Source organism: Melospiza melodia, chromosome 2 (genome assembly GCF_035770615.1).
Source record: "Melospiza melodia melodia isolate bMelMel2 chromosome 2, bMelMel2.pri, whole genome shotgun sequence".
Taxonomy (NCBI): domain Eukaryota; kingdom Metazoa; phylum Chordata; class Aves; order Passeriformes; family Passerellidae; genus Melospiza; species Melospiza melodia.
In genome coordinates, this window is record NC_086195.1 from 65,041,872 (window position 1) to 65,061,615 (window position 19,744).

Genomic DNA, 19,744 nt, shown 5'->3' on the forward strand with positions numbered 1-19,744 from the left:
CACATGCTTTTAACCAGTTTTCTACCATCAAACAAGCAACAACTGAGCAGAGTGAAAAGCAGCTTGATAAAGTGGGTAATACATGGAGGGGAAGACATTTGACCAAAGCCTTGTATTTGTACTCCAGTGCTAGAGAAGGAAAGACAGGAGCAGTTGCAGACAGGACCATCAGCACCCAGTGAGGATAAGCTGACTTGCAAGTCTCAAAGGTGGAAACAGCTGCCAAGGAGAGTGACAGAGAGAAGGGCTGCAACAAATAGGCCAGGTAAGGAAAGATAGATAGGAATTCAGACCTGGAATTTCCTAGGAATGCAAATACCTGCAACAGGACAAAAACCAATAGTGTAAGGTGCAAACAGGGTTGTTATGCCTCAGGGAAAGCAGCACAAGAGGGAGAAAAGGGCAGGGCAGACAGCAGCACGCAGCTGTAGCAGTTCAGAAGGTTCACATTTTACTAAGCCAGTAAGTGGTAAAAACACACAAAACCGAAACATCTTCCCATATGTATCCTTAAAGCCCAGCAAGATCAAGCCTTACCTTGGCTGAACTTTTAAATATTTTCTGCGCTGCTGTTCATATTAGATTGGGAAAGAGATTTCTCAATACTGGCCATATCACAAGGACCAGGGAAGGGAGCGAAGACAAATGAGTGAAGATGGTCTGTGTTTTTTGGTTTTTTATGCTCTTTCACAAACCAAGAAAAAACAAAGTTAATGGTCTCCTGATACACAGCACAGACCAATGGCTCCAGTGGCAATGAAAAATAATAAATAAAGGGGCAGTGCTGGACAGGAGACCAAAAGGGACATATGCATTGTACACATCTTCTGCTTTTCAATTTCAGTTCAAGGATTTGTCTTAAGACATATATGGCAGCCTCTGCTTTCCATTCTGCTTTAATAGTGATGTCCTGATGAACACAGAATAGTTCTGTTATAGTTTAGGAGTAACAGGGACCAATTTCACTCTCAGGATATTTCTTGTATTCATCTAGTGGCTTAATAGAGAGGCTGAAAAAACAAACAGTAAGAAAATAGGATGGCTTAAAACAATGTCTCTTTGCAAATATTTGAGAGCTATTATGAAACAAAGGTCAATATGCTACACACATTACAAGTTAAAGAAGTTCCTCTCTTGCAAGAGGCCAGCTGGTTGGAGCAGTGTCTTGGGAAGCTGAGCAGAATACTGGTTCTGGCTCCAGGAGAAACAGAAATACAGAGTCTGACAGATGAGAGAGGAGTTCTTTGAGACCAAGAACCAAAGAAGGTGGTATCTAGCCCTGTGACTATTTCATCAAAAAAAGTATAACCTAGTGGAGTTTTGATTTTCTTCACTTCCAGAACTATCAAAGCTCTTGGAAAAGGACTCGGGCGCTACGGGACACCTGCAAATACTTCAAAAACATTTCCAGCACAGTTACACAATACAAGAAGTGCACTTCTATGGCCAGCGACACACTGAGTCTTTATTTCGGAAAAACTGTGCAAGGAGGGTTTCCGTGCCAAACTTCACGGTGTGCCATCCATTGTTTTACATTCCAGCTTCACAGTCCAGGATCACCAGGTGAGTCACAATGTAAGTGGATGACACAAAATCACTAGAAGTTATTTTTAGATAAAGACACTTTTATCACTTTTCAGCATTTGTAACGGCATTCTGCATGCTCAGCAGAACCAGCTATGTACTTCTCTGCAGCCTGCATTCATAATTAGATTAGTAGAGCCATTTTATAAGGATGGAGTTCAGGCATCCATCCTAGAATTCAGGCATTCTGTGTCCTGGAAAAGTTTAGTGGAGACAGACCAAAGCTCTTATTCAACAGCAAGATGGAGAAAGGCCAATGAGAAGTGCCAAAAGAAGACTAAGACATGTAAGTGCAAGCCTAGTCCCAGTTGCTAGCACTGGCAAACCTCTAAGAATATTGTGTTAATACTCATTTGTGTAAAAGATACCAAATGTATCTTGTGATACAAATGTATTTGTGAACTTCTTTGCTCTCAAATGTCCACCAAAAAAAATGCATACACACCAAATCAACCCCATTTTTACCCCTCCTCCTATCAACAATATTTAAATTTCAAATTTCCAGCTGTAAAGCTAGAAAGAGTAACAAGAACTTGCGAAGACTACCAAATCTGATAGCCCCACTAAGCAAGGCAATACAGGTTCATGTGCCCATATCCAGCCAGTAGCAAGGCCATGCACATGTTTCAAATGCACACACACACTTATACAGAATATCATGGAATCACAGAAATGTTGAGGTTGAAAATGACCCTGAAGATGATTGAGTCCAACCATTAACCTGCCACTGCCAAGTCCACCACTAAACCATGTCCCTAAGTGCCACACCTACATATCTTTTAATTACCTCCAGGGATGGTGACTCAACCACTTTCCTGGGCAGCCTGTTCCCACACTGGACAACCCTTTAAGTGAAGAAATTTTTCCTAAAATTCAACCAATCTAAACCCCCTGCAGGCACAACTTAACATAGATATAGACAGTAGGCTTGATCCTGTGCTACTCACTGGCTGATCAGGAAGAAAGCTCATCAGAGTGAAATTTGTGCTGTTTGCACACATACACAACATGGATCCCTCCAATTGCTGGCCTCGGATGCTTGGTCAGTCCGGTACCAATGCCCTGGTTTCCACTGTTGCTGACACAGGTGATACTCACAAGGCCTGCAAAACCCCTCCTGTGGTTTGTGCTGTGATCCCTGGCCCTACTTGCTGGCACTTAGCCTAAATGCGTCCACAGGGAAAAGGAAGCACTTCACCCACAGGAAGAGTCAGAAATAGAATAAGAATATAAGATGAACTGCAGTGATTAGACACAGGGCATGGCCAGGGAATTGAGTGGAGTGGAGTAGTGGAATGGAATGGAATGGAATGGAATGGAATGGAATGGAATGGAATGGAATGGAATGGAATGGAATGGAATGGAATGGAATGGAATGGAATGGAATGGAATGGAATAGAATAGAATAGAATAGAATAGAATAGAATAGAATAGAATAGAATAGAATAGAATAGAATAGAATAGAATAGAATAGAATAGAATAGAATAGAATAGAATAGAATAGAATAGAATAGAATATTTCAGTCAGAAGGGACCTTTGGCAATCACCTAAGCCAACTGCCTGACCTCTTCAGGGGTGACCAAAAGTTAAAGTATGTTATTAAGCTCATGGTCCAAATGCCCTTTAAACACTGAGAGACTTGGGACATCAACCCCTCCATAGGAAGTCTGTTCCAGTGTCTGACCACCCTCTTGGGGAAGAAATGCTTCTTGATGTCAAGTCTAAAGTTCCCCTAATGCAGCTTTGAAACATTCCCCCTTGTACTATCACAGGATGCCAGGGAGAAGGGATCAGCACTTCCCTCTCCAGTTCCCCTCCTCAAGGAGCAGCAGAGCAAGGCAGTCACCTCTCAGCCTCTCTTTTTTTCCAAACTGGACAAACCCAGAGCCCTCAGCCACTCCTCCCAGGACACACCTTCCAGCCCGTTCTCCAGCTTTGTTTCCCCCCTCTGCACACATTCAGAGACTTTCCCACCCCTCTGGAGTGGTGGTGCCCAGAGCTGCCCCCAGCACTGCGCGTGAGGCCGCAGCAGCGCTGAGCACAGCGGGTGATGGATGATCCCCCCTGTGCCCGGCTGTGCTCTGTGTTTGATGCCCCCAGGACACGGTTCCTGCCCTCTGGGCTATGCCCTGCTGACCCTCACTGAGCTGCTGCTGCCCCCAGCACCCCCAGGGCCCTCCCTGCCAGACATTCCTGTCACAGTTTGTACTTGTGCCTGCACTTACTCCATCCCAGGTGCAGGATCTGGCACTTGTTAAAATTCATGCCTGGAATGATTGCAAATGAACTGATCAGCCTCTCATGTTGACTCATCTTGACAGGTTTTACACCCACACCATTGGCTGACCCCTCTCCTGTGACAGTCTGGGGAGAAGTCAGGTCAGGGTGTTCCCTTTGCAGTACTTTGGGTTGGCTGGGTTCTCTCACCTTCTGCACCTTTATGTTTATGACCCGTTTATCACATAACTTCAGAGTATCCTCTGAAATTTGGCATGAATAAATCCAAGGCTGCACTGTGCTTAACTACTGCACTTATTTCTCCCACAGAATCAATAAAGGGAAACAGGGGTAGGGTATACAGGTTACTATGAACACCTTGCAACTTAATAAAAACAACCTAAGTCTTTTGTTAAACACAGACTTTAAAATTTAGAACTTGCTTGTAAAAATTCATATCCCGTCCTACACTGAAATTATGGTGTGTGTGTATATACACACATATATTATATATAAATGAATAACGTTAGATATGAATGAAAGTATTTTGCTGTCTGCTGCTGGCAGGGACACTAAAGAAATAAATGTACAACCCCAGAGTTATTTTTTCCAGTGATTTGTTCCTTATGAGATATATTTTGGAACTATGTACTCTTCAGTGAGGCACTGCCTTATCAACACACTTTTTCCTATGCTTTTAGAAGGACTTGCTACAAAGTTTCAAAGACCAAGTCAAATCAAGTATTTTCAATTCCTCCCTTACTGTTGGGTTTTTTTGATTGGTGATGGGGGTTGCACTTCATATTATCACAAAATGCTTTGGGTTGGAAGGGACATTAAAGACCATCTAGCTTCTCCCCCATGTCATGGGCAGGGACACCTTGCACTAGACCAGGTTGCTCAGAGGCCCATCCAACCTGGCCTTGAACAATTCCAGGGATGGGGCATCCATGGCTTCTCTGGGCAACCTGCTCCAGTGCCTCATCATCCTCACAGTAAAGAATATCTAATCCAAACCTACCCCCTCTGTAGCACCTTGGAAAAGAAAGAGAGAGGGGGAACTGATCTCCTACATATTAAGAACAACATGAAAGAGAATTCTCTTGCCCTGCAAGAGAAAAGGCCTAAGGCAAAGGAAGAACCACTCTGAAGATCAGCAACAAACACTATGAACTGCAGAGCAGAGCAACTGGGGGAGACTTAGCACAGGGAGGTACATTCAAGAGCAAGAAACACTGGGACTGAGTGAAGTAGATTGTGGGTGGAGGATGAGCATTTCTCAACATAATCAGGGTAGACTGGAGAAAACTCTAGAATCTTATTTTAAGATACCACTCTGTACCAGCTTTCAAGCAAAGAGGACCCACACACCAAGCTTATGGAGAACAAGGTGTCTCTGTGCTGTCCTGTACATAGCTATTTATTCAACATCTTATGTCTGCAGTCTTTTTCTAGTTTGCAATGTTTTGGCAACTTTAAGCCATTGTAAATCCAAAGTCCTGAGTTTCTCTGGTCTCCTCACTCTCTGCAGCATCCTATCCTTCCCAGGTGTTGGTATTCATATTTATTCAATTAGACTCTTCAAGAAACTGAGCTGACCACAAACTATTCCTGTGAAAAAAAGCACCAGTGCAGCTCCAGAAGGTACTAGCACATAGAGGAAAGCATGCTCAGGGAAAAAGGGCTGGATCACAGCAATCCCAATTTGAGGTCAGTTTCAAAAACTGTGGAACCACAACCTAAACATGTCCATTCTGGAATATGCATCTTCTGGATATTTTCGTGCAGCACAGCACTACCTATTAGGCCTCCCATTTCATGGGAAGCAGAGATGTCAAGTAAATTGTCAGAGTTCTCACAGGAAACTTTGGCAGGAGCAGGAAGCTGAATTTAGGTTTGTCATGATTCAAGAAAAGCCTTATCCAACAACTGGACCCTGTCACTTGAAGCTGTCCCTGCAGCAAAAAGCTGGAATGCTAAGAGACAAAGAAAGTGCTATTTTAAAAACTGGAATAAGATACCCATATAAATGACTTTCCTAAAGTCACTGACAGAACCACAGGCAAAAACTAATTCAGAACTACAGAAATTTGTGTTTACAAGGTAGTCCTTGCCTAATATATAGACTCCTGAAATTGAGAGCAATCTTTTATCCAAAAAAAATTAACCCTTTAAGTTTCTTTTATTTTTTTTATGAGAAAGAAAACAATAGTTCAACAGTCAACTGATGATTATTAGAACATATTCTGAGCAATATTTCAGTTTTGCTGCTCAGGCCTTGAGAAGACATCTTTTGGCAAAATCAGAAGCAGAACTTGCTGAAAAATTTCCTATTAAGGGCACAGAGGAGAATAAAGTGACTCTACGTGCTTGTGCATTAAGTCACTCTCATAAGGTATTTGGGGTTTTTTTATATCTGTACATCTTTTCTAACAAAAAAAAGATGAGTTCTGTTATTTAGTTTAAATAATAAAAAAAAAATAATACAGTGAACTTAACTCACAGCCAACAGACTCTCTGAACTTCCACCTCTTAAAACTCTAACAGCTTTTCCATTCTCCCCGTCACCTTTCTGAGCTTCTGATGATTCCCATGCTGCTCCATCTATGGTAGTGGAGACAGTGCTCCACCAGAGGCCTTAGATGCTAAAGGGTATAAGGAAGCAGGTTATGCAAAAAGTATCTATTTCCAGCACAGGAATGCTGCCTGTAACTATCCCATGACAGGGAGCTCAGCTCAAATAGAAAGTGTAAGCCCAAGCATATCAAAGCACCAGGAGCACTGCATCCTGAGATAGCAGTGGGAAACCGGGGCAGTGGGGGCGGGGAGGAAGGGGACAGAATGAACAAGCACTTTAGTCTAAAAGAGGAAAGGAAACACTAAGTCAGGTCCTGAAATTTTATAAGGGAATCGTGAAGGCACCTCACAGCCTTACACTGAAAGACAAGCGTATAAAATATCAGAAAAAAAGGTCACAGAGAAAACTAATTAAAAAAATAGCTAGAGTGAATGTCCATTAATTCTTCAAGATAGAAGAGCAAATAGCACTAAAGCTCCTGGTTCAGCCTCAGATTTTTAAGAGATCTCAGAGCAGAACAGCCTTCCTTTCAGCATGCAAAGGCAATCAGCACTCTACAACTCTTCCACAAAGAGAACTTCTCTCAATACAAATTGACAGGAATTAGAGATTTTGAGGTGATCACATTTTTAAAAACCTATTCCTATATGTAGCCCTCCTGCAAAACTAAAATGAAGCAAACCAAAACTTGCATAGTCAAGTGCAAAAGTGTTTTGAAGGTCACATCCTTGAATGAGTTATGCACATTCAGGCTGTACATCCTCATAGGAACACTGATCTATCTTCAGCCCAGTTCTCCCACTCTACAGAAAACAGAATTGCAGCTTTCCATTTCCATGTGCAGAAAATGGGAATCATGCTGCCCATGCAAGGACCTGTTGTTCTCATTGTTTTATATGATCTTTCACATTTGAAGCCTAGAGAGCTCAGCTCTGATCAGAACAGGATGTTAGAACACTAATTAATAACTTTCACTTTCTTCATATACTCTTGCTCATGTGTGTTTGCAGGAACACCATGAAAACACCACCATGAAAAATGGGAAATATTTAAGGAAACAGTTAGAGGTTGCTTCCTTTATGGAAGGACCTAATCATGTAACACTTGAGGATACAGGTCCTGCAAGGGAGAAGGAACAATACTCCGAATGTCAAACCAGTCAACTCCTGTCTCCTTGAAATCCAACATGATCCTTGCATTTACCACAGAGGTTTTTTGCAATGCCTAGCAAAATTCTTCACATAGTCATGTTCCTACTAATCACATTCCTTGGATTTTAGTTGTTTTTCTTCAGACCAAGGTTGCTCTGCAGGCAGAATGGCCACGCACTTAAAATTACAGTGGGACCTTCACCATGAACACAGGCTATTATTTAACACAAAGTGTCCTGAAAAAACATAGAGTCTAAAACTGGGCAGCCAGAAATGAAAAGCTTTCTGAATTTCACTGTATCCAGTTCCCATGAATTATAATTGAGAAACTGCGACCCTTCACTTTTCTGTAACCAGGTGGTCTGAAAAATTAAGTAGTAAAATTCTATTAAGCACTCCAGTATTATCACAGTAATGTCATTGCAGGCTGCCTTCAGAGCAGTATTTGAACAGAACGTATTAATTACAATTGAACAATGAGGAAAAAGCAAAATAGGTGCTCCTTGGCTGTACAGTGCAGCACACTACCCTTGAGGACAATGGGATGGCACGTTAGGAAACTGGAAAAGTGGCTTCACACCAAATACACATAAGGCAATCCCACCAATGGGATTAAAATACATGACAAACCAGTCATGTACCCTAATCCCAGTGTTCCCTTAACTTTCAAGGAATCAAGCTAAGCAAAGCCCAACCACTCATTTAGTACACCCATCCCTCCAAAAGCAGTATCAACATATACAGACATCTGCTCAGCAGGAAGCTGTATCCCAGTTCCAGCTCTGCCAGATGCTTCATGCCACAGCCACAGCTGGGAAACAGAAGAGATGGCCTGCAACTGCTTCCCAAGAGACCAGCAGAGGCAAAAAAAGAAAAGTAATTCTCACAGTTCTGTGGGAAACATTTCATGTCTGCCAGACCTCACAATAATTGCAGAAATACCTACTCACTGTCCAGGGCTGTGCTCTCTCTCTAAAAGGAGTTTGCACAATACATGTGTGGAGGCTCCATGGCTGGAGGCTCTGCACCTTTCTCAGGCAGCCTGTGCCAAGGCTGTCTAATCCCTGGTGTCACAGCAGCCATGGCAAGCTCCCTCTGCTTTTAGCTTTTTGTCATTTGCTAAAATGTGGCAGCCTCAGCATTACTCTTTCTTTCCTACTTAGTATGTAAACCCAGTATAGTTTATTCTTACTACTGTATTTGCTTTGAACACCTTGTTATGTGAAAATAAAATTGTAGTGTTTGTACAAAGTCTATTTGTAATCCATTACAGTCCTCTCTGAAACACACAGAGTTATTTTTGGGCCGCATAAGTCCAAAGCAATTCAGTCTCCTGGGTCTCTTTTTGCATCAGTACCTCTGCTGACACTGCAAATAGGTACCCAGGCAGCAAAACTGCATTTCTCCTCCACAGTGAGTCTCTACTCTCTAAGTCCTAGTTGGGAGCTCATTTCTCACAGCCCACCAAAAAGTTATCAGCTGGCAACAGCTTTCAGACCTTACCACCTGGGCTGGGTGCAAACAATGATATGGACATGGAGAAATTGTTATAGATTATTACGTCCATGTCATCTGTCCTCCTGGAGTTTTTCCCTTGAACACTGTGGAAGTATGGGTTTAAGGCGAAGGTCAAAAGGCAAGCTGAATAGCTCTACAACTTGAAGGGTTTAAGAGCAATTCAGAGCACTGTCTGTAAGGTTCTGTGTGTGCAGTCTTCCCTTGGGCAGGGATGACTCAAAGAGGCTCTTTCAACCACCATTAATTTAGCATTGCTCATAATCAGCATTACTTCCACATCTATTTTATCACAGCAGTCTCCTACTTCAGGACACGGCCAACAAGATCACAGGGGATACAGCTGAAGCAAGCTTTAAACACAACAATCTTACCACAAAATATATTAAAATAGAAAGTTAGTGTATCCCATAGGATCTCATCTAAATGCTCACCAGACTGCTTGCATGAGCAAGGGGTGGGGAGAGACTGAGAGAGAGATTCCTTGATGGAGAGACCACCCATTCACTATTCCCTTTCACAGCTGCCCTTGTGCAGAGGTTCCTTAGGTTTATTTCACGATGACAAAGTTTTGGGTTTACTTCAATTTTTTTTTACAGAAGACAGATGGATGATATTGGTGTTTTTAGCTACAGTTTCTTACAAAATGATGTAATAAAAATTTCCCCAACCATCATTTATATCATGTAACAACGAAAATTAAGTTCCACATACAGAAATTGCTCCAACCGAAAAAAAAAAAAAAAACCCACGTTGACTCCAAGGATGGGATATCATGGCAATTGTAACTGAGATGGATCAAAGCTGCTCATCTTTTATGGTCTTCATTTGTAAAGGACCGAACATAACCAGATTACTGGGATTGCAGTACAGCTCAGTGTAGAAGGACATTAATTTTCTTTGCCTGGAAAAGGCTCTTAGCATTTTTCATGTAATTACACCAAAGAGCAAGTCAACTCTAGGGCTAAAAGGGAGAAAACATGAGGAGAAAAACAGGAATAAACCTTCAGTGGGACTTGAACTTGGGAAAACAATCCCAGCATGTTCAGAATGAGTAACACCACTTTCACCTCCTCTGATGAAAGTTCACACTGCTCAGCTCTATGAAAGCATTTGAAACAGAAGGGAGGAAGGGAATCACAGCAGGATTGAGAGGGAATGTGTATTGCCTCTGATGAATGGCACAATGCCCAGGCAGCTGCTGCACAAATGCCAAAAGTAGGACCTTTGTTGCTTCAGCTGGATCCCTCTTGAAGTTTTGAATTACAGGCAGATACCTCATGTTATGGGATTCTGCTGCAGCACAGCAATGCAGGGACTGCTCGCTACACGTGTCTTTTCCATTCTGAAACTGAAACCCTAATGGGAAACCAGCCTCTCCAAAAGCCTCATAGAGCAGCTAAAAAGTATATTTCAGCACTTTTACACCAGACCTTGCAGGAATTAACATTATCCTGAATCTTTGTTCATCTTTCAAATGCAAAAGCTGAATGTAGACAGCCACATTTTAAAATCAAAACCTGAAAAAAGCAAAAGTGTGCACAGTAACGAAAGGCAAATGAATTCTTTAAAATTCTGTGAACAACTTGGCAGGTGGTTGCTGCATTTTAAATAACAGCCATGTAATTTTCCACATAGTAGGTAAAAAAATGAATCATAGAATCACAGAATATTGCAAGATGGAAGGGATCCATAAGGATCAGCAAGTCCAACACACTGCTCCTCACAGGACTGCATAAAACTAGACCCTATGACTAAGAGCTTTGGCCAGATGCTCCTTAATTCTGACAGGTCTGAGGCTGCAACCATTTCCCTGGGGAGCCTGTTCCTGTGACTGACCACCTTCTCAGTGAAGAACATGGTCCTAACATCCAAGGTGAACTTCCCCTGATGTAGCTTAATTTAATCTAATTTCATTTCATTTCATTTCATTGCACCGCATTTCATTTTATAGTGTCCTGTCACTGATGACCAGAAACACAACCAGGATTGTCCCATCCCAGGTGGACAATGTGGCACTTTCCCTTGCTAAAGTTCATATGGTCGCTGACTGTCCAGGTCTCCAGATGTCTCTGTAGGCTTCTCTGCCCTTGAACGTGCCCACAGGTCCTCCTTGCCAGCAAACTTTCTCAAGGTACATTTGATTCCAGTGTCCAGATAATTTATGAAGGCATTAAAGAGCACTGGCCCTAAAACTGAGTCATGGGGAACTGTACTGGTGACTGCCTGCCCGGCTGATGTTGCCCCATTTACTATACCCCCTTGAGCCCCACCCGACAGCCCTATGCTCACTCCATGTCCTGTGAACTTGTCTAGACGTGTGATGAACAGTTTATGCCAAAAGATGCTGCGAGAGACAGAACCTAAAGCTTTGATAAAACTACAAAAAAAAAAGCTTCCTTTGGTCAACTAGGTGAGTGACCTTGTCATAAAAGGAAGTTAAGTTGGTTAAGCAGGACTTTCCCCATGGGAACCCATGCTGGTTAGGAACAATGACTGCCTTTTTTCTCAATGCTTTAAGAAAATCAGACAACCAGATATATCTGCAAGTTCAAGGTATATTTTCACCTCAAATGAAATTACTAAAAATTCCAAGGTACGACAACTTCTAAGATCTAAAAACTGACATGCTATTAAAATATTTTTAATTAGATAGACATATTCAAGTATTCCAGGCTTGCTGTTAAATAAAGTGTAGAATAGAACTGGGTGATATCACCTTTGACAGCAGCAGGATTTTCTGAGAAGCTACTGTTCTCACTGCAGCTTAAACAACTAGTTCAGTTTCATCACCACCTGTGCTAGTTTTGGCTGGGGTACAGTTAATTTTCTTCACAGTAGCCGGTGTGGGGCTGGTATGGGATTTGTGCTGGAAACAGCGCTGATAACACAGAGTTTTTTGTTCATTTTTTTTTTGATTGCTAAGCAGTGCTTGTACAGCATTAAAGCTCCCTCTGCTCCTCATCCCATTCCACCAGCAAGGAGGCTCTGGGAGCACAAGAAGTTGGGGGGTCACAGCCAGGAGAGCTGACCCAAGGGATCTCCCAGACCATATGGTGTCCTGCTTAGTATGTAAAGCTTGGGGAAGAAGAAAGAAGAGGGGAACATTCAGAGCGATGGCATTTGTCTTCCCAGGTCACTGTTACCTGTGATGGGGCCTCCCTGTCCTGGGAATGGCTGAAGACCTGCCTGCCCATGGGACTGCTGAGTGATTCCTTGTTTTGCTTTGCTTGAGTGCTCAGATTTTGCTTTCCCTATTAAAGTGTCTCTAACTCAACCCATGATTTTCTGTCTTTTACACTTCCCATTCGCTTCACCATCCCACGGGGAGGAAGCTGCTGCGTGGGACTTAGTTGATGGTTGGGGCTAAACCCCAACACAACCTCACATGAAGTTGTAGACTAACAAAAAATAAAACAAGAACAAAAAAGAAAAAAAAGAAAAACTAGCTTGGTTTCTTCCTAACTATAAATACCCCAAACCTTGAAACACAGTGATAAGTTCCATTTTTATACTTCAACATAGTGACTAACAAATAAACTTCAATATATAATAGATTCTTTGCCTAATGCTCATTTTTAATGCAAAGCATGTTTTTAGAAACATTATTCTTTAAGCCTCCAGCACAATTAATGTAGCCTTATATAACCATATAACAAATTTTTACAGTTTTAACTCATTTCCAGATTTCAAACCACGTCTGATTTTACATAATCCTAAATTAAATATTACACCAGCTAATAAGTAGTTTTTGAGGTTTTAACATAATGCAACACACATGGAAATTGAAATTCTTAATCAGTGGACCATTCATTATAATATGAGAAGCAGTAAAACCATTTTCCTATTTCCCACTCTCCCATCCAAAACTAACACCAAAGCTAACACCAAATCTATTTTTCCTCAGAGAATAACAACTAAATTAATGATGGGGGGAAAAAGATTAATCCGGCTAAGTTCCACGTTATTTAACTTATCATAAAATTGGGAATTTAAAACCACGCTACAAAAAAAAAGGCATTTTCTCAAGAGGTTTTGGCCTTTTAGATATGCTTAATATAGCAGAATGATAAAGTTTGCTTTTCAGTGTATTCTGAAAATAGGCAATTCTGCTATGGACTTGTGGTTCTTCCATCCTTAAAAATTCTCAATGAATTCAGAAAGTGCTTGAATTACATTTTTAAAAAATCTATGGATCTTCAAGTAATAATTTATTTCAAAATTAATCTGAAAGCTGTGATGTCCACTGCTCTCCAATCACTGAAAACATATTTTGATGCTTAGACAGATCTGAGTTTTTTATTGTTATAAGTGGTAAAAACATGGATGTAATCTTCCAAACTTTCTTTAAGCAGCACACATGAGAGAAATAAAAAGTGAAGCTGCTCATTCTTCCTTCTTTAGAGGTCACTCTACTATTCTTTAGAGGTCACTCTACTATAGGTTACTCTCTTGCAACTGCCAAGCTTTTTGCAGTTCTTTCCCTTGTTTTATCAGAGTTGCAATTAAATTTATCTTAGAAAAATCCAGCACAGTTCCACAAAAGCCTATAAGTCCACACACCTCACTTATATTACCTGAAGACTATGTATTTCATGGTAGGTATTGGTGACCAGCAATTTTCTGGAAGGCTGGGAAAACAGAGCATCAGTGTATCAGTTTATACACCCCTCTGTTCTGGTAGATAAATACTTTAGGTTTACTTAAAAAAAATTAAAAGAAGAAAATACAGAGTGCTTAGAACTGGAAATATGATAAATAAAACCAGACGATTGATGTGAAGCAAAAAAATTTGTTAAGATATACCTATCACAACTTACTACAAAGGTGACCTCAAATATTAAATGTCTGAGCTCTTATCAAAAAATTTTAGCACAACTGGGATATGGATTGTCAGTGTCATGCTGACCTGGAAAGATCCGCTAGCAAATAGCATCAGCTATTTATCTATAATTCCTCTCCCACTGCACTTTTACCGATTTCCCATTTCACTGTTGATGGTGATTGAGATGCAGCTGAAGGGGCAACTGCTTGTGACTTGTCAACACTGAATCTGCGCTCAGGGTCCTCATGTAAGGAAGTTATACAGGGGGTCAAGAAATGGTACAACAAAACATCTGTACCATCCATCCTTCCCTACTCTTCCTCTTCTCCAGCTCCATTGCTTCCACGTGGGACACCAAACCCAGCCTCATATCAAAGTGCCACACAGCTGTAGGCTACTAATAGGTAACTAATGAGGATTCGGACCTAACAAGCCATCCACTGCACAGGGAAGAACTGCTGAGTGATGGCTGCTACTTCTCAGTTTGTCCCATTTGGGCTTGACATGGGCCATCTCTCAGCATCATTTCTTTGGCCTGTCACTGCCTGTCCAAGCTCTTTGGTTCAGTTACCTCTTCAGCCTGTTCTTAACAGCAGATGTAACTTGGTGGGGAATTTTTTATCTTTTTTTTTTTAAGTCTTTTCCATAGTTTACTCCTATTTTTCATCTGGACTGTCACACAAGAAAAGCCAAGTACTTTTCTGGAAAAGCCAACCTGTTTGTAAGGGTGAGGACAAGCGAAGTGACTGTTTCTGTGCTAACAGCCTGTCAAGTTCTTTCCTTCTCTGCAGGCCTCACAAACTCCATGCCTCAGTGGACAGACAAGCTCTCCTACATCAACCAGAAGAGAGTCTGGATTCCTACAGCACAAACGATGCCCACACACACACAGGAACCTGGTTTCCAAATAGGACATGGTCAAGCAGACAGCCTTGGGCTCAGCCTGATGCCGTAGGCGCTCACACCCAAGTGCCAACCATCATGTGGTACCACTGTGGTACTACGTGTACACACAAGACCTAGTAATTTTCTACTTCTGAGTATCTTTGTGCCAGAAATAATGATATCCCCACCCCCACTCATAGACAATGATTATAAATAATTATAGCAGGTTTAGCAGTGAGTCAGTTCAGATCCAACTGCTGTCCATGCTCTTAGATAGTCAATACGAAAGGTTAACAGCAACAGAGGTCTCACCAAATTTTAACATTTGCTCGATTTTAACAGACTGTTTGATCATGTAAGGACGCTTTAAAATAAAGGATGTAAAACCAATACAATTCCTCCACAGAGAGCTACTCCCAGTTGCAGTGTTATGATCTATGACTTGACAGCACTTCATCATCTTGTGCAGGGTTTTTCTTTTCTTTTCTAACACAGTTGCATAGTTTTATCTTTAACAATAGACTTAAGTAAAATTAAGTCATTCATTTTCTTAAATGGTGCTGCATCGTCAGCACCCTATAATTATTTTAGTGTATGAATGCAATAGTTGAGAATAAAAGTCTTAAATTTATGCAATCTTACAGCACCTTTGGCATAAATCATACACTCTCAGACATTTTGCATGATAATTTGGCCTGTAAAAAGCCTGCCAGCTCTTGAAAATGCCTTGTACTATAGACTACCCAGGAGAAGATTTGCTACATTTAATATACTCCTATCAGCCAGCACAATGCCTTTAAATTCAATATAAATTATCAGAATAATAAAATAAGTTCCAATTAAGTCCAAACTGCCAGCCAACCAGAGCAAAAAGATCTTACCTTAAAACAGTTTGTGCTTGTAGTTCTTATTACTGTGTCATTCTTGCACATAATTGCCTACCTGCTACAATTACAACACATTTCCCCCCCACATAGAGCTGACTAACCTTCAGGCTTGTCTACTGAGAGCAGAAAACTCAAAGAGCCTGCAGTTCCTGAGGTGGTGTTTGTCAGGAGACCATGTCTTTCCATGCTTGGGGCTTCTATCAGCTACAGGTAGCCCACACTTTCCACGCAGAAAGTTCCACTCGTAAGAGCTGAGGAATGGGGAAAAGCTTTCATCCAGCTCAGGCACCCAGCTGTGGGCAAAGAGGAAACTCCTCACATGCTCCGAGCAGAGATAATGCACAGCTTCCTACACACAGATAATGCACAGCTTCCCACACACAGATAATGCACAGCTTCCTACATTCCTGCTCCAACCACACTGCTGACACAAGCCCTGCCACACTGCAGCTAAAACCTGGAGTATCAGAACACACTCAAGCCAAGGCATTGTTTGACCCTGTTTAGGCCGTTTTGTCCTCACCCCAGCACAGTGCTGCGAAAGGTCCTCACCAGTTTGCTGACTGACTCCCACAGCAGTCCTTAAAAGGATTGAGAAGTCACACAAAAGACAGCAGGTATTCAAAATAATGACCCTCACGAACGTGAACTATCTAGCACTTCTCAGATGGTCTATCAAGTTCTTGAAACTGGATAACAAATAGATGATTTGGGGCTTTTTGAAAGAAAGTGTCAAAAGAACGCTTCAGAAAAACATAGCAACCTCACCTCCCAAGTGCAACAAGGATTGGCAGTGGTCCAAACAGAGGATACTGACTAACTTTAGAAATTTGACTGCTTTAAAGTTCTGAAATTCACACTTAGGGTTGATTTGTAAAACTGTCAACTATCCACAATCTCATTATAAAATCTTTTAATGTAAAAAAGGGAAATATATTCAAGTCTTTGCTTTGCGAGTGCTAAAGCTCAAAAATGTTGCCCTAAACATAGCTCTATTGATAGAGTTCATTAGTGCAACTATGCTGAATCCAAAGAAACTACAATGAGTGGTTTGGGGTATGAGAAAAAAGACTAGAAATGAGACTTAATAAATTTGTGCAATTGTCTTGAAGGGGAAGAAAACTTTAAATTCAATTTCAAGGTTACAACCAGCTTTTATACTCAGCAACAGCTCTGCAATTTTTTTCCTAGTTAAACTGCACTCCTTGTTCTTGATACAATAAATGTAATTTTTGATACTGACTTTTGAGACTGAAAACTTTAGAACAGAGGAGGAAAGGGAAGGCTTTTGGGTGAGATTCAATCACTAAACCTTAATAGAACCAATGACTCATACAAGAAACAAAGGAAGAAACTAGTGTTACAATAATCCTACTTTGAGATTAAAACCGAGAAATAAAAATCTCCCTTAATACATGCAAGGATAAAGTGATACTATGTACCTTTAAAACAAGGTAGAAAAAGCACATTTCACCATATGCTTCTTTACCCAAATGGCACTGATCCATCATCATACCCTCAGTTGGTTATTCCTGGAGATATACTAACACTCAAAATAAAGAAGGCACTAAAGTTCCTGAGAGTGACAGGAAACCCAGCAGAGTAAGAAATTTTAGACAGAGTTATTTACAGATATTTTCCTGTGAGAAAAGAATGGTAAGAATGTAGCTTGAACATTAACAAATCCACTAAAACATCAGTCTGCCTGGCGGAGTCAGCAGATTTGGAGGGGGATTCAGTGGGGCTGGAAATTCAAACTTTAGCTTGTAATCAGAAAAATCCTACTTTAGAAATTTGAACCAGCAGCTAGAAACATGTAATATAATATAGAGCTCTCCTAAAATGGTACCCAGCTAGAGGGACCTTAGACTACGTGAAGCCTGTGACTATTTAGTTAAAAAAAAAAGAAAAAAGTCAATGATACTGAAGCTCTTTATTATTCTGCAGGGACCTATTTGTAAGTGAGTGACATGGACAAAATCTGCTAATCTTCACTTCCTTCCTTCGCTTTCCTTGGGAAAGGTGCTGCAGATTGTGTGTGCAATTCCTCCATTAGGATGCTGACAGAGCAGAAGTTTATCTGAAATAAATTTCCAACTGAAATAATCTATTCTATTCTAAAGATACTCTCATGGAAAATAAATTGGATCAACTCAATTTTAAAACATCACTCAAAATGCTTATTCAGATTGTTTATGAAGCAATTACACACCATACTTAGGTAACAGTTTAAATGAAATCAGTTATTAGTTCCTAATGTCTTACTCTCAAGTAGGAAGGCACTTGCAGTGTGGGGTTCTACAGGAGATCCAGCCCATAGTCCTGCAAATACCCAAGAAGATCTCTATATTTGTGGTTTTTCTTAACGTTATTCAAGCATTTTCTGAATTCATTGAGAACGTTTAAGGATGGAAGAAGAGAAGCTCAGTACAACACAGGATGCCCAGAACTAACAGCTTCCCAGTTGCTTTGGTGCAGCAGAGAAATGAAAGACCTGTTTCATTATTATTAGTCTTCCAAAGCACTTCCACATGCCTCAGGAACATCACTGTGTAGCCCTGATTTTCTGGAGTACCAGCAGTTTTTCAGAGAACACTGATAAACACAGCACACCATACAGTCACTGCTGTGTGGTTCAGCCAAGGAGCAGCTCACATGTAAGTCAGTTTAGGCTTCTGGGAGAAAAAAAATATTTATTAAACAAACAAATAAATAATGAAGATGAAGGAAGAGATTTGGGGATTATTAGGGAATATTTATTTGGCAGGAGAAAGCAAAGAGGACTTGATGAGACTTGTAAGAGATAAGTCTATTAAAAACATTGTTAGCAGAATGAACCAATTAAGTCCACATCCCCAAAGCAAGTTGGCAATCCGTTTCTAACACCTGTTTTCAGACCAGGGCTTGCAGAGCTTAAACACGTTGTTTAAAGTGATCTCCCCAGAACCTCTAGGTCAATAAACACAAGGTAGAAAGGCACTTTCAGGACTGCTTACTGTGAGCATTAGCCATAGCAGATGCGAGTTTCAACCAGCAGCATTCAGCACCAGGTGGAGGAGAGCTGGGCATTCTGTCCTGCATGGAGCATATCAAAGCCACGCGGCCAACAAGTCGCAGACTGCTGAAGAGAGCAGGTCCCTCCTGACTAGTAAAAGTAAGAAACAGAAAGGTCCATCCAAGATAGTCACGAATCTGTATTTATTTATCAAAAAAATCACATTTCCTTTAACTCAAAATGTGCTGAGCATTACTTAAGTACTGGACATAACACCTGCAGCCCCTCAGGGCTTCTGAAGTTTCATAAGGATTTCCAGCTAGGATCTCCTTGACTTACAGGATCTAAAGAACGCATCAAAAGTAGTCATTTGAAGCATTTGTTTCAGAGTTTTTATTAGCAGGCACTCTTTAGCATAGGACATCCTTCCTGAATAATTAAAACATAGAAAGGTCACACACAGTCCCCATCAGCAGAGAAATCCAAGAGCCCCAAGGTGGAGGAAAACTTTTTTAAGCTTTACACCATGGAGTTAAACTGCATCCAGCAAACTGTTTCTCCCTAGGCCACTTGGCAAGATCCTGCTTTCACCCTGAGCTACCAAAGTAAATGAGAATTTTGTGAAGCTGTATTTGCCACTGCCACTGTTTCCTCTTGGCAAATTTGCAGATGATACAAAACCAAGAAGATTGGCTGATATACCAGATGATTATGCCACCATTCACAGGGACCTGAACAGGCTGGAGATATGGGCTCACAGGAACCTCATGAAAAGTGACAAAAGGAAATGCAAAGTCTTGCACGTGAAGAGGAATAACCCCATGCACCAGGATATGCTGGGGGCAAACTAGAAGGTGTCCTAAGCCCATGCAATATACAGAGAACTGACTCTGCAAAAGGAGTTGCATCTACTAACTCTTTATGAAGGATTTAATGAAACAAGCATGACAGAAAAATACCAAAAATATCTAGAATTGTCAAAGTGTTGTGCAAATGCCCTTGACATTTTTTGAGAGGGAAGAATAGAAGATGACAAGTCCAGTCAGAAGTACTTTGCTTTAAACTGTCTTAGCCTGCACAAAATAAGGTTGTATTTGCACAACAGA

The 19,744-nt window shown here is 41.1% G+C and overlaps 1 protein-coding gene across 4 annotated transcripts in view; it reads right to left on the bottom strand.

Annotated features, from left to right (window-relative positions):
- TSPAN9 (tetraspanin 9) overlaps nucleotides 1-19,744 on the bottom strand; it is a 169,046-nt gene that overhangs the window by 108,805 nt on the left and 40,497 nt on the right. Inside the window, exon 3 of one of the 4 annotated variants that reach the window (XM_063148613.1) lies at nucleotides 18,640-18,788. The exons of 2 other annotated variants lie outside the window; for them this stretch is intronic. In XM_063148613.1, the coding sequence (XP_063004683.1) occupies nucleotides 18,640-18,724 (85 nt within the window). In that variant the 5' untranslated portion in view covers nucleotides 18,725-18,788. Of the gene's footprint in view, nucleotides 1-15,744; nucleotides 15,764-18,639; nucleotides 18,789-19,744 lie in introns of those variants that run through there. One more of the 4 variants, XM_063148614.1, reaches the window with a different exon arrangement.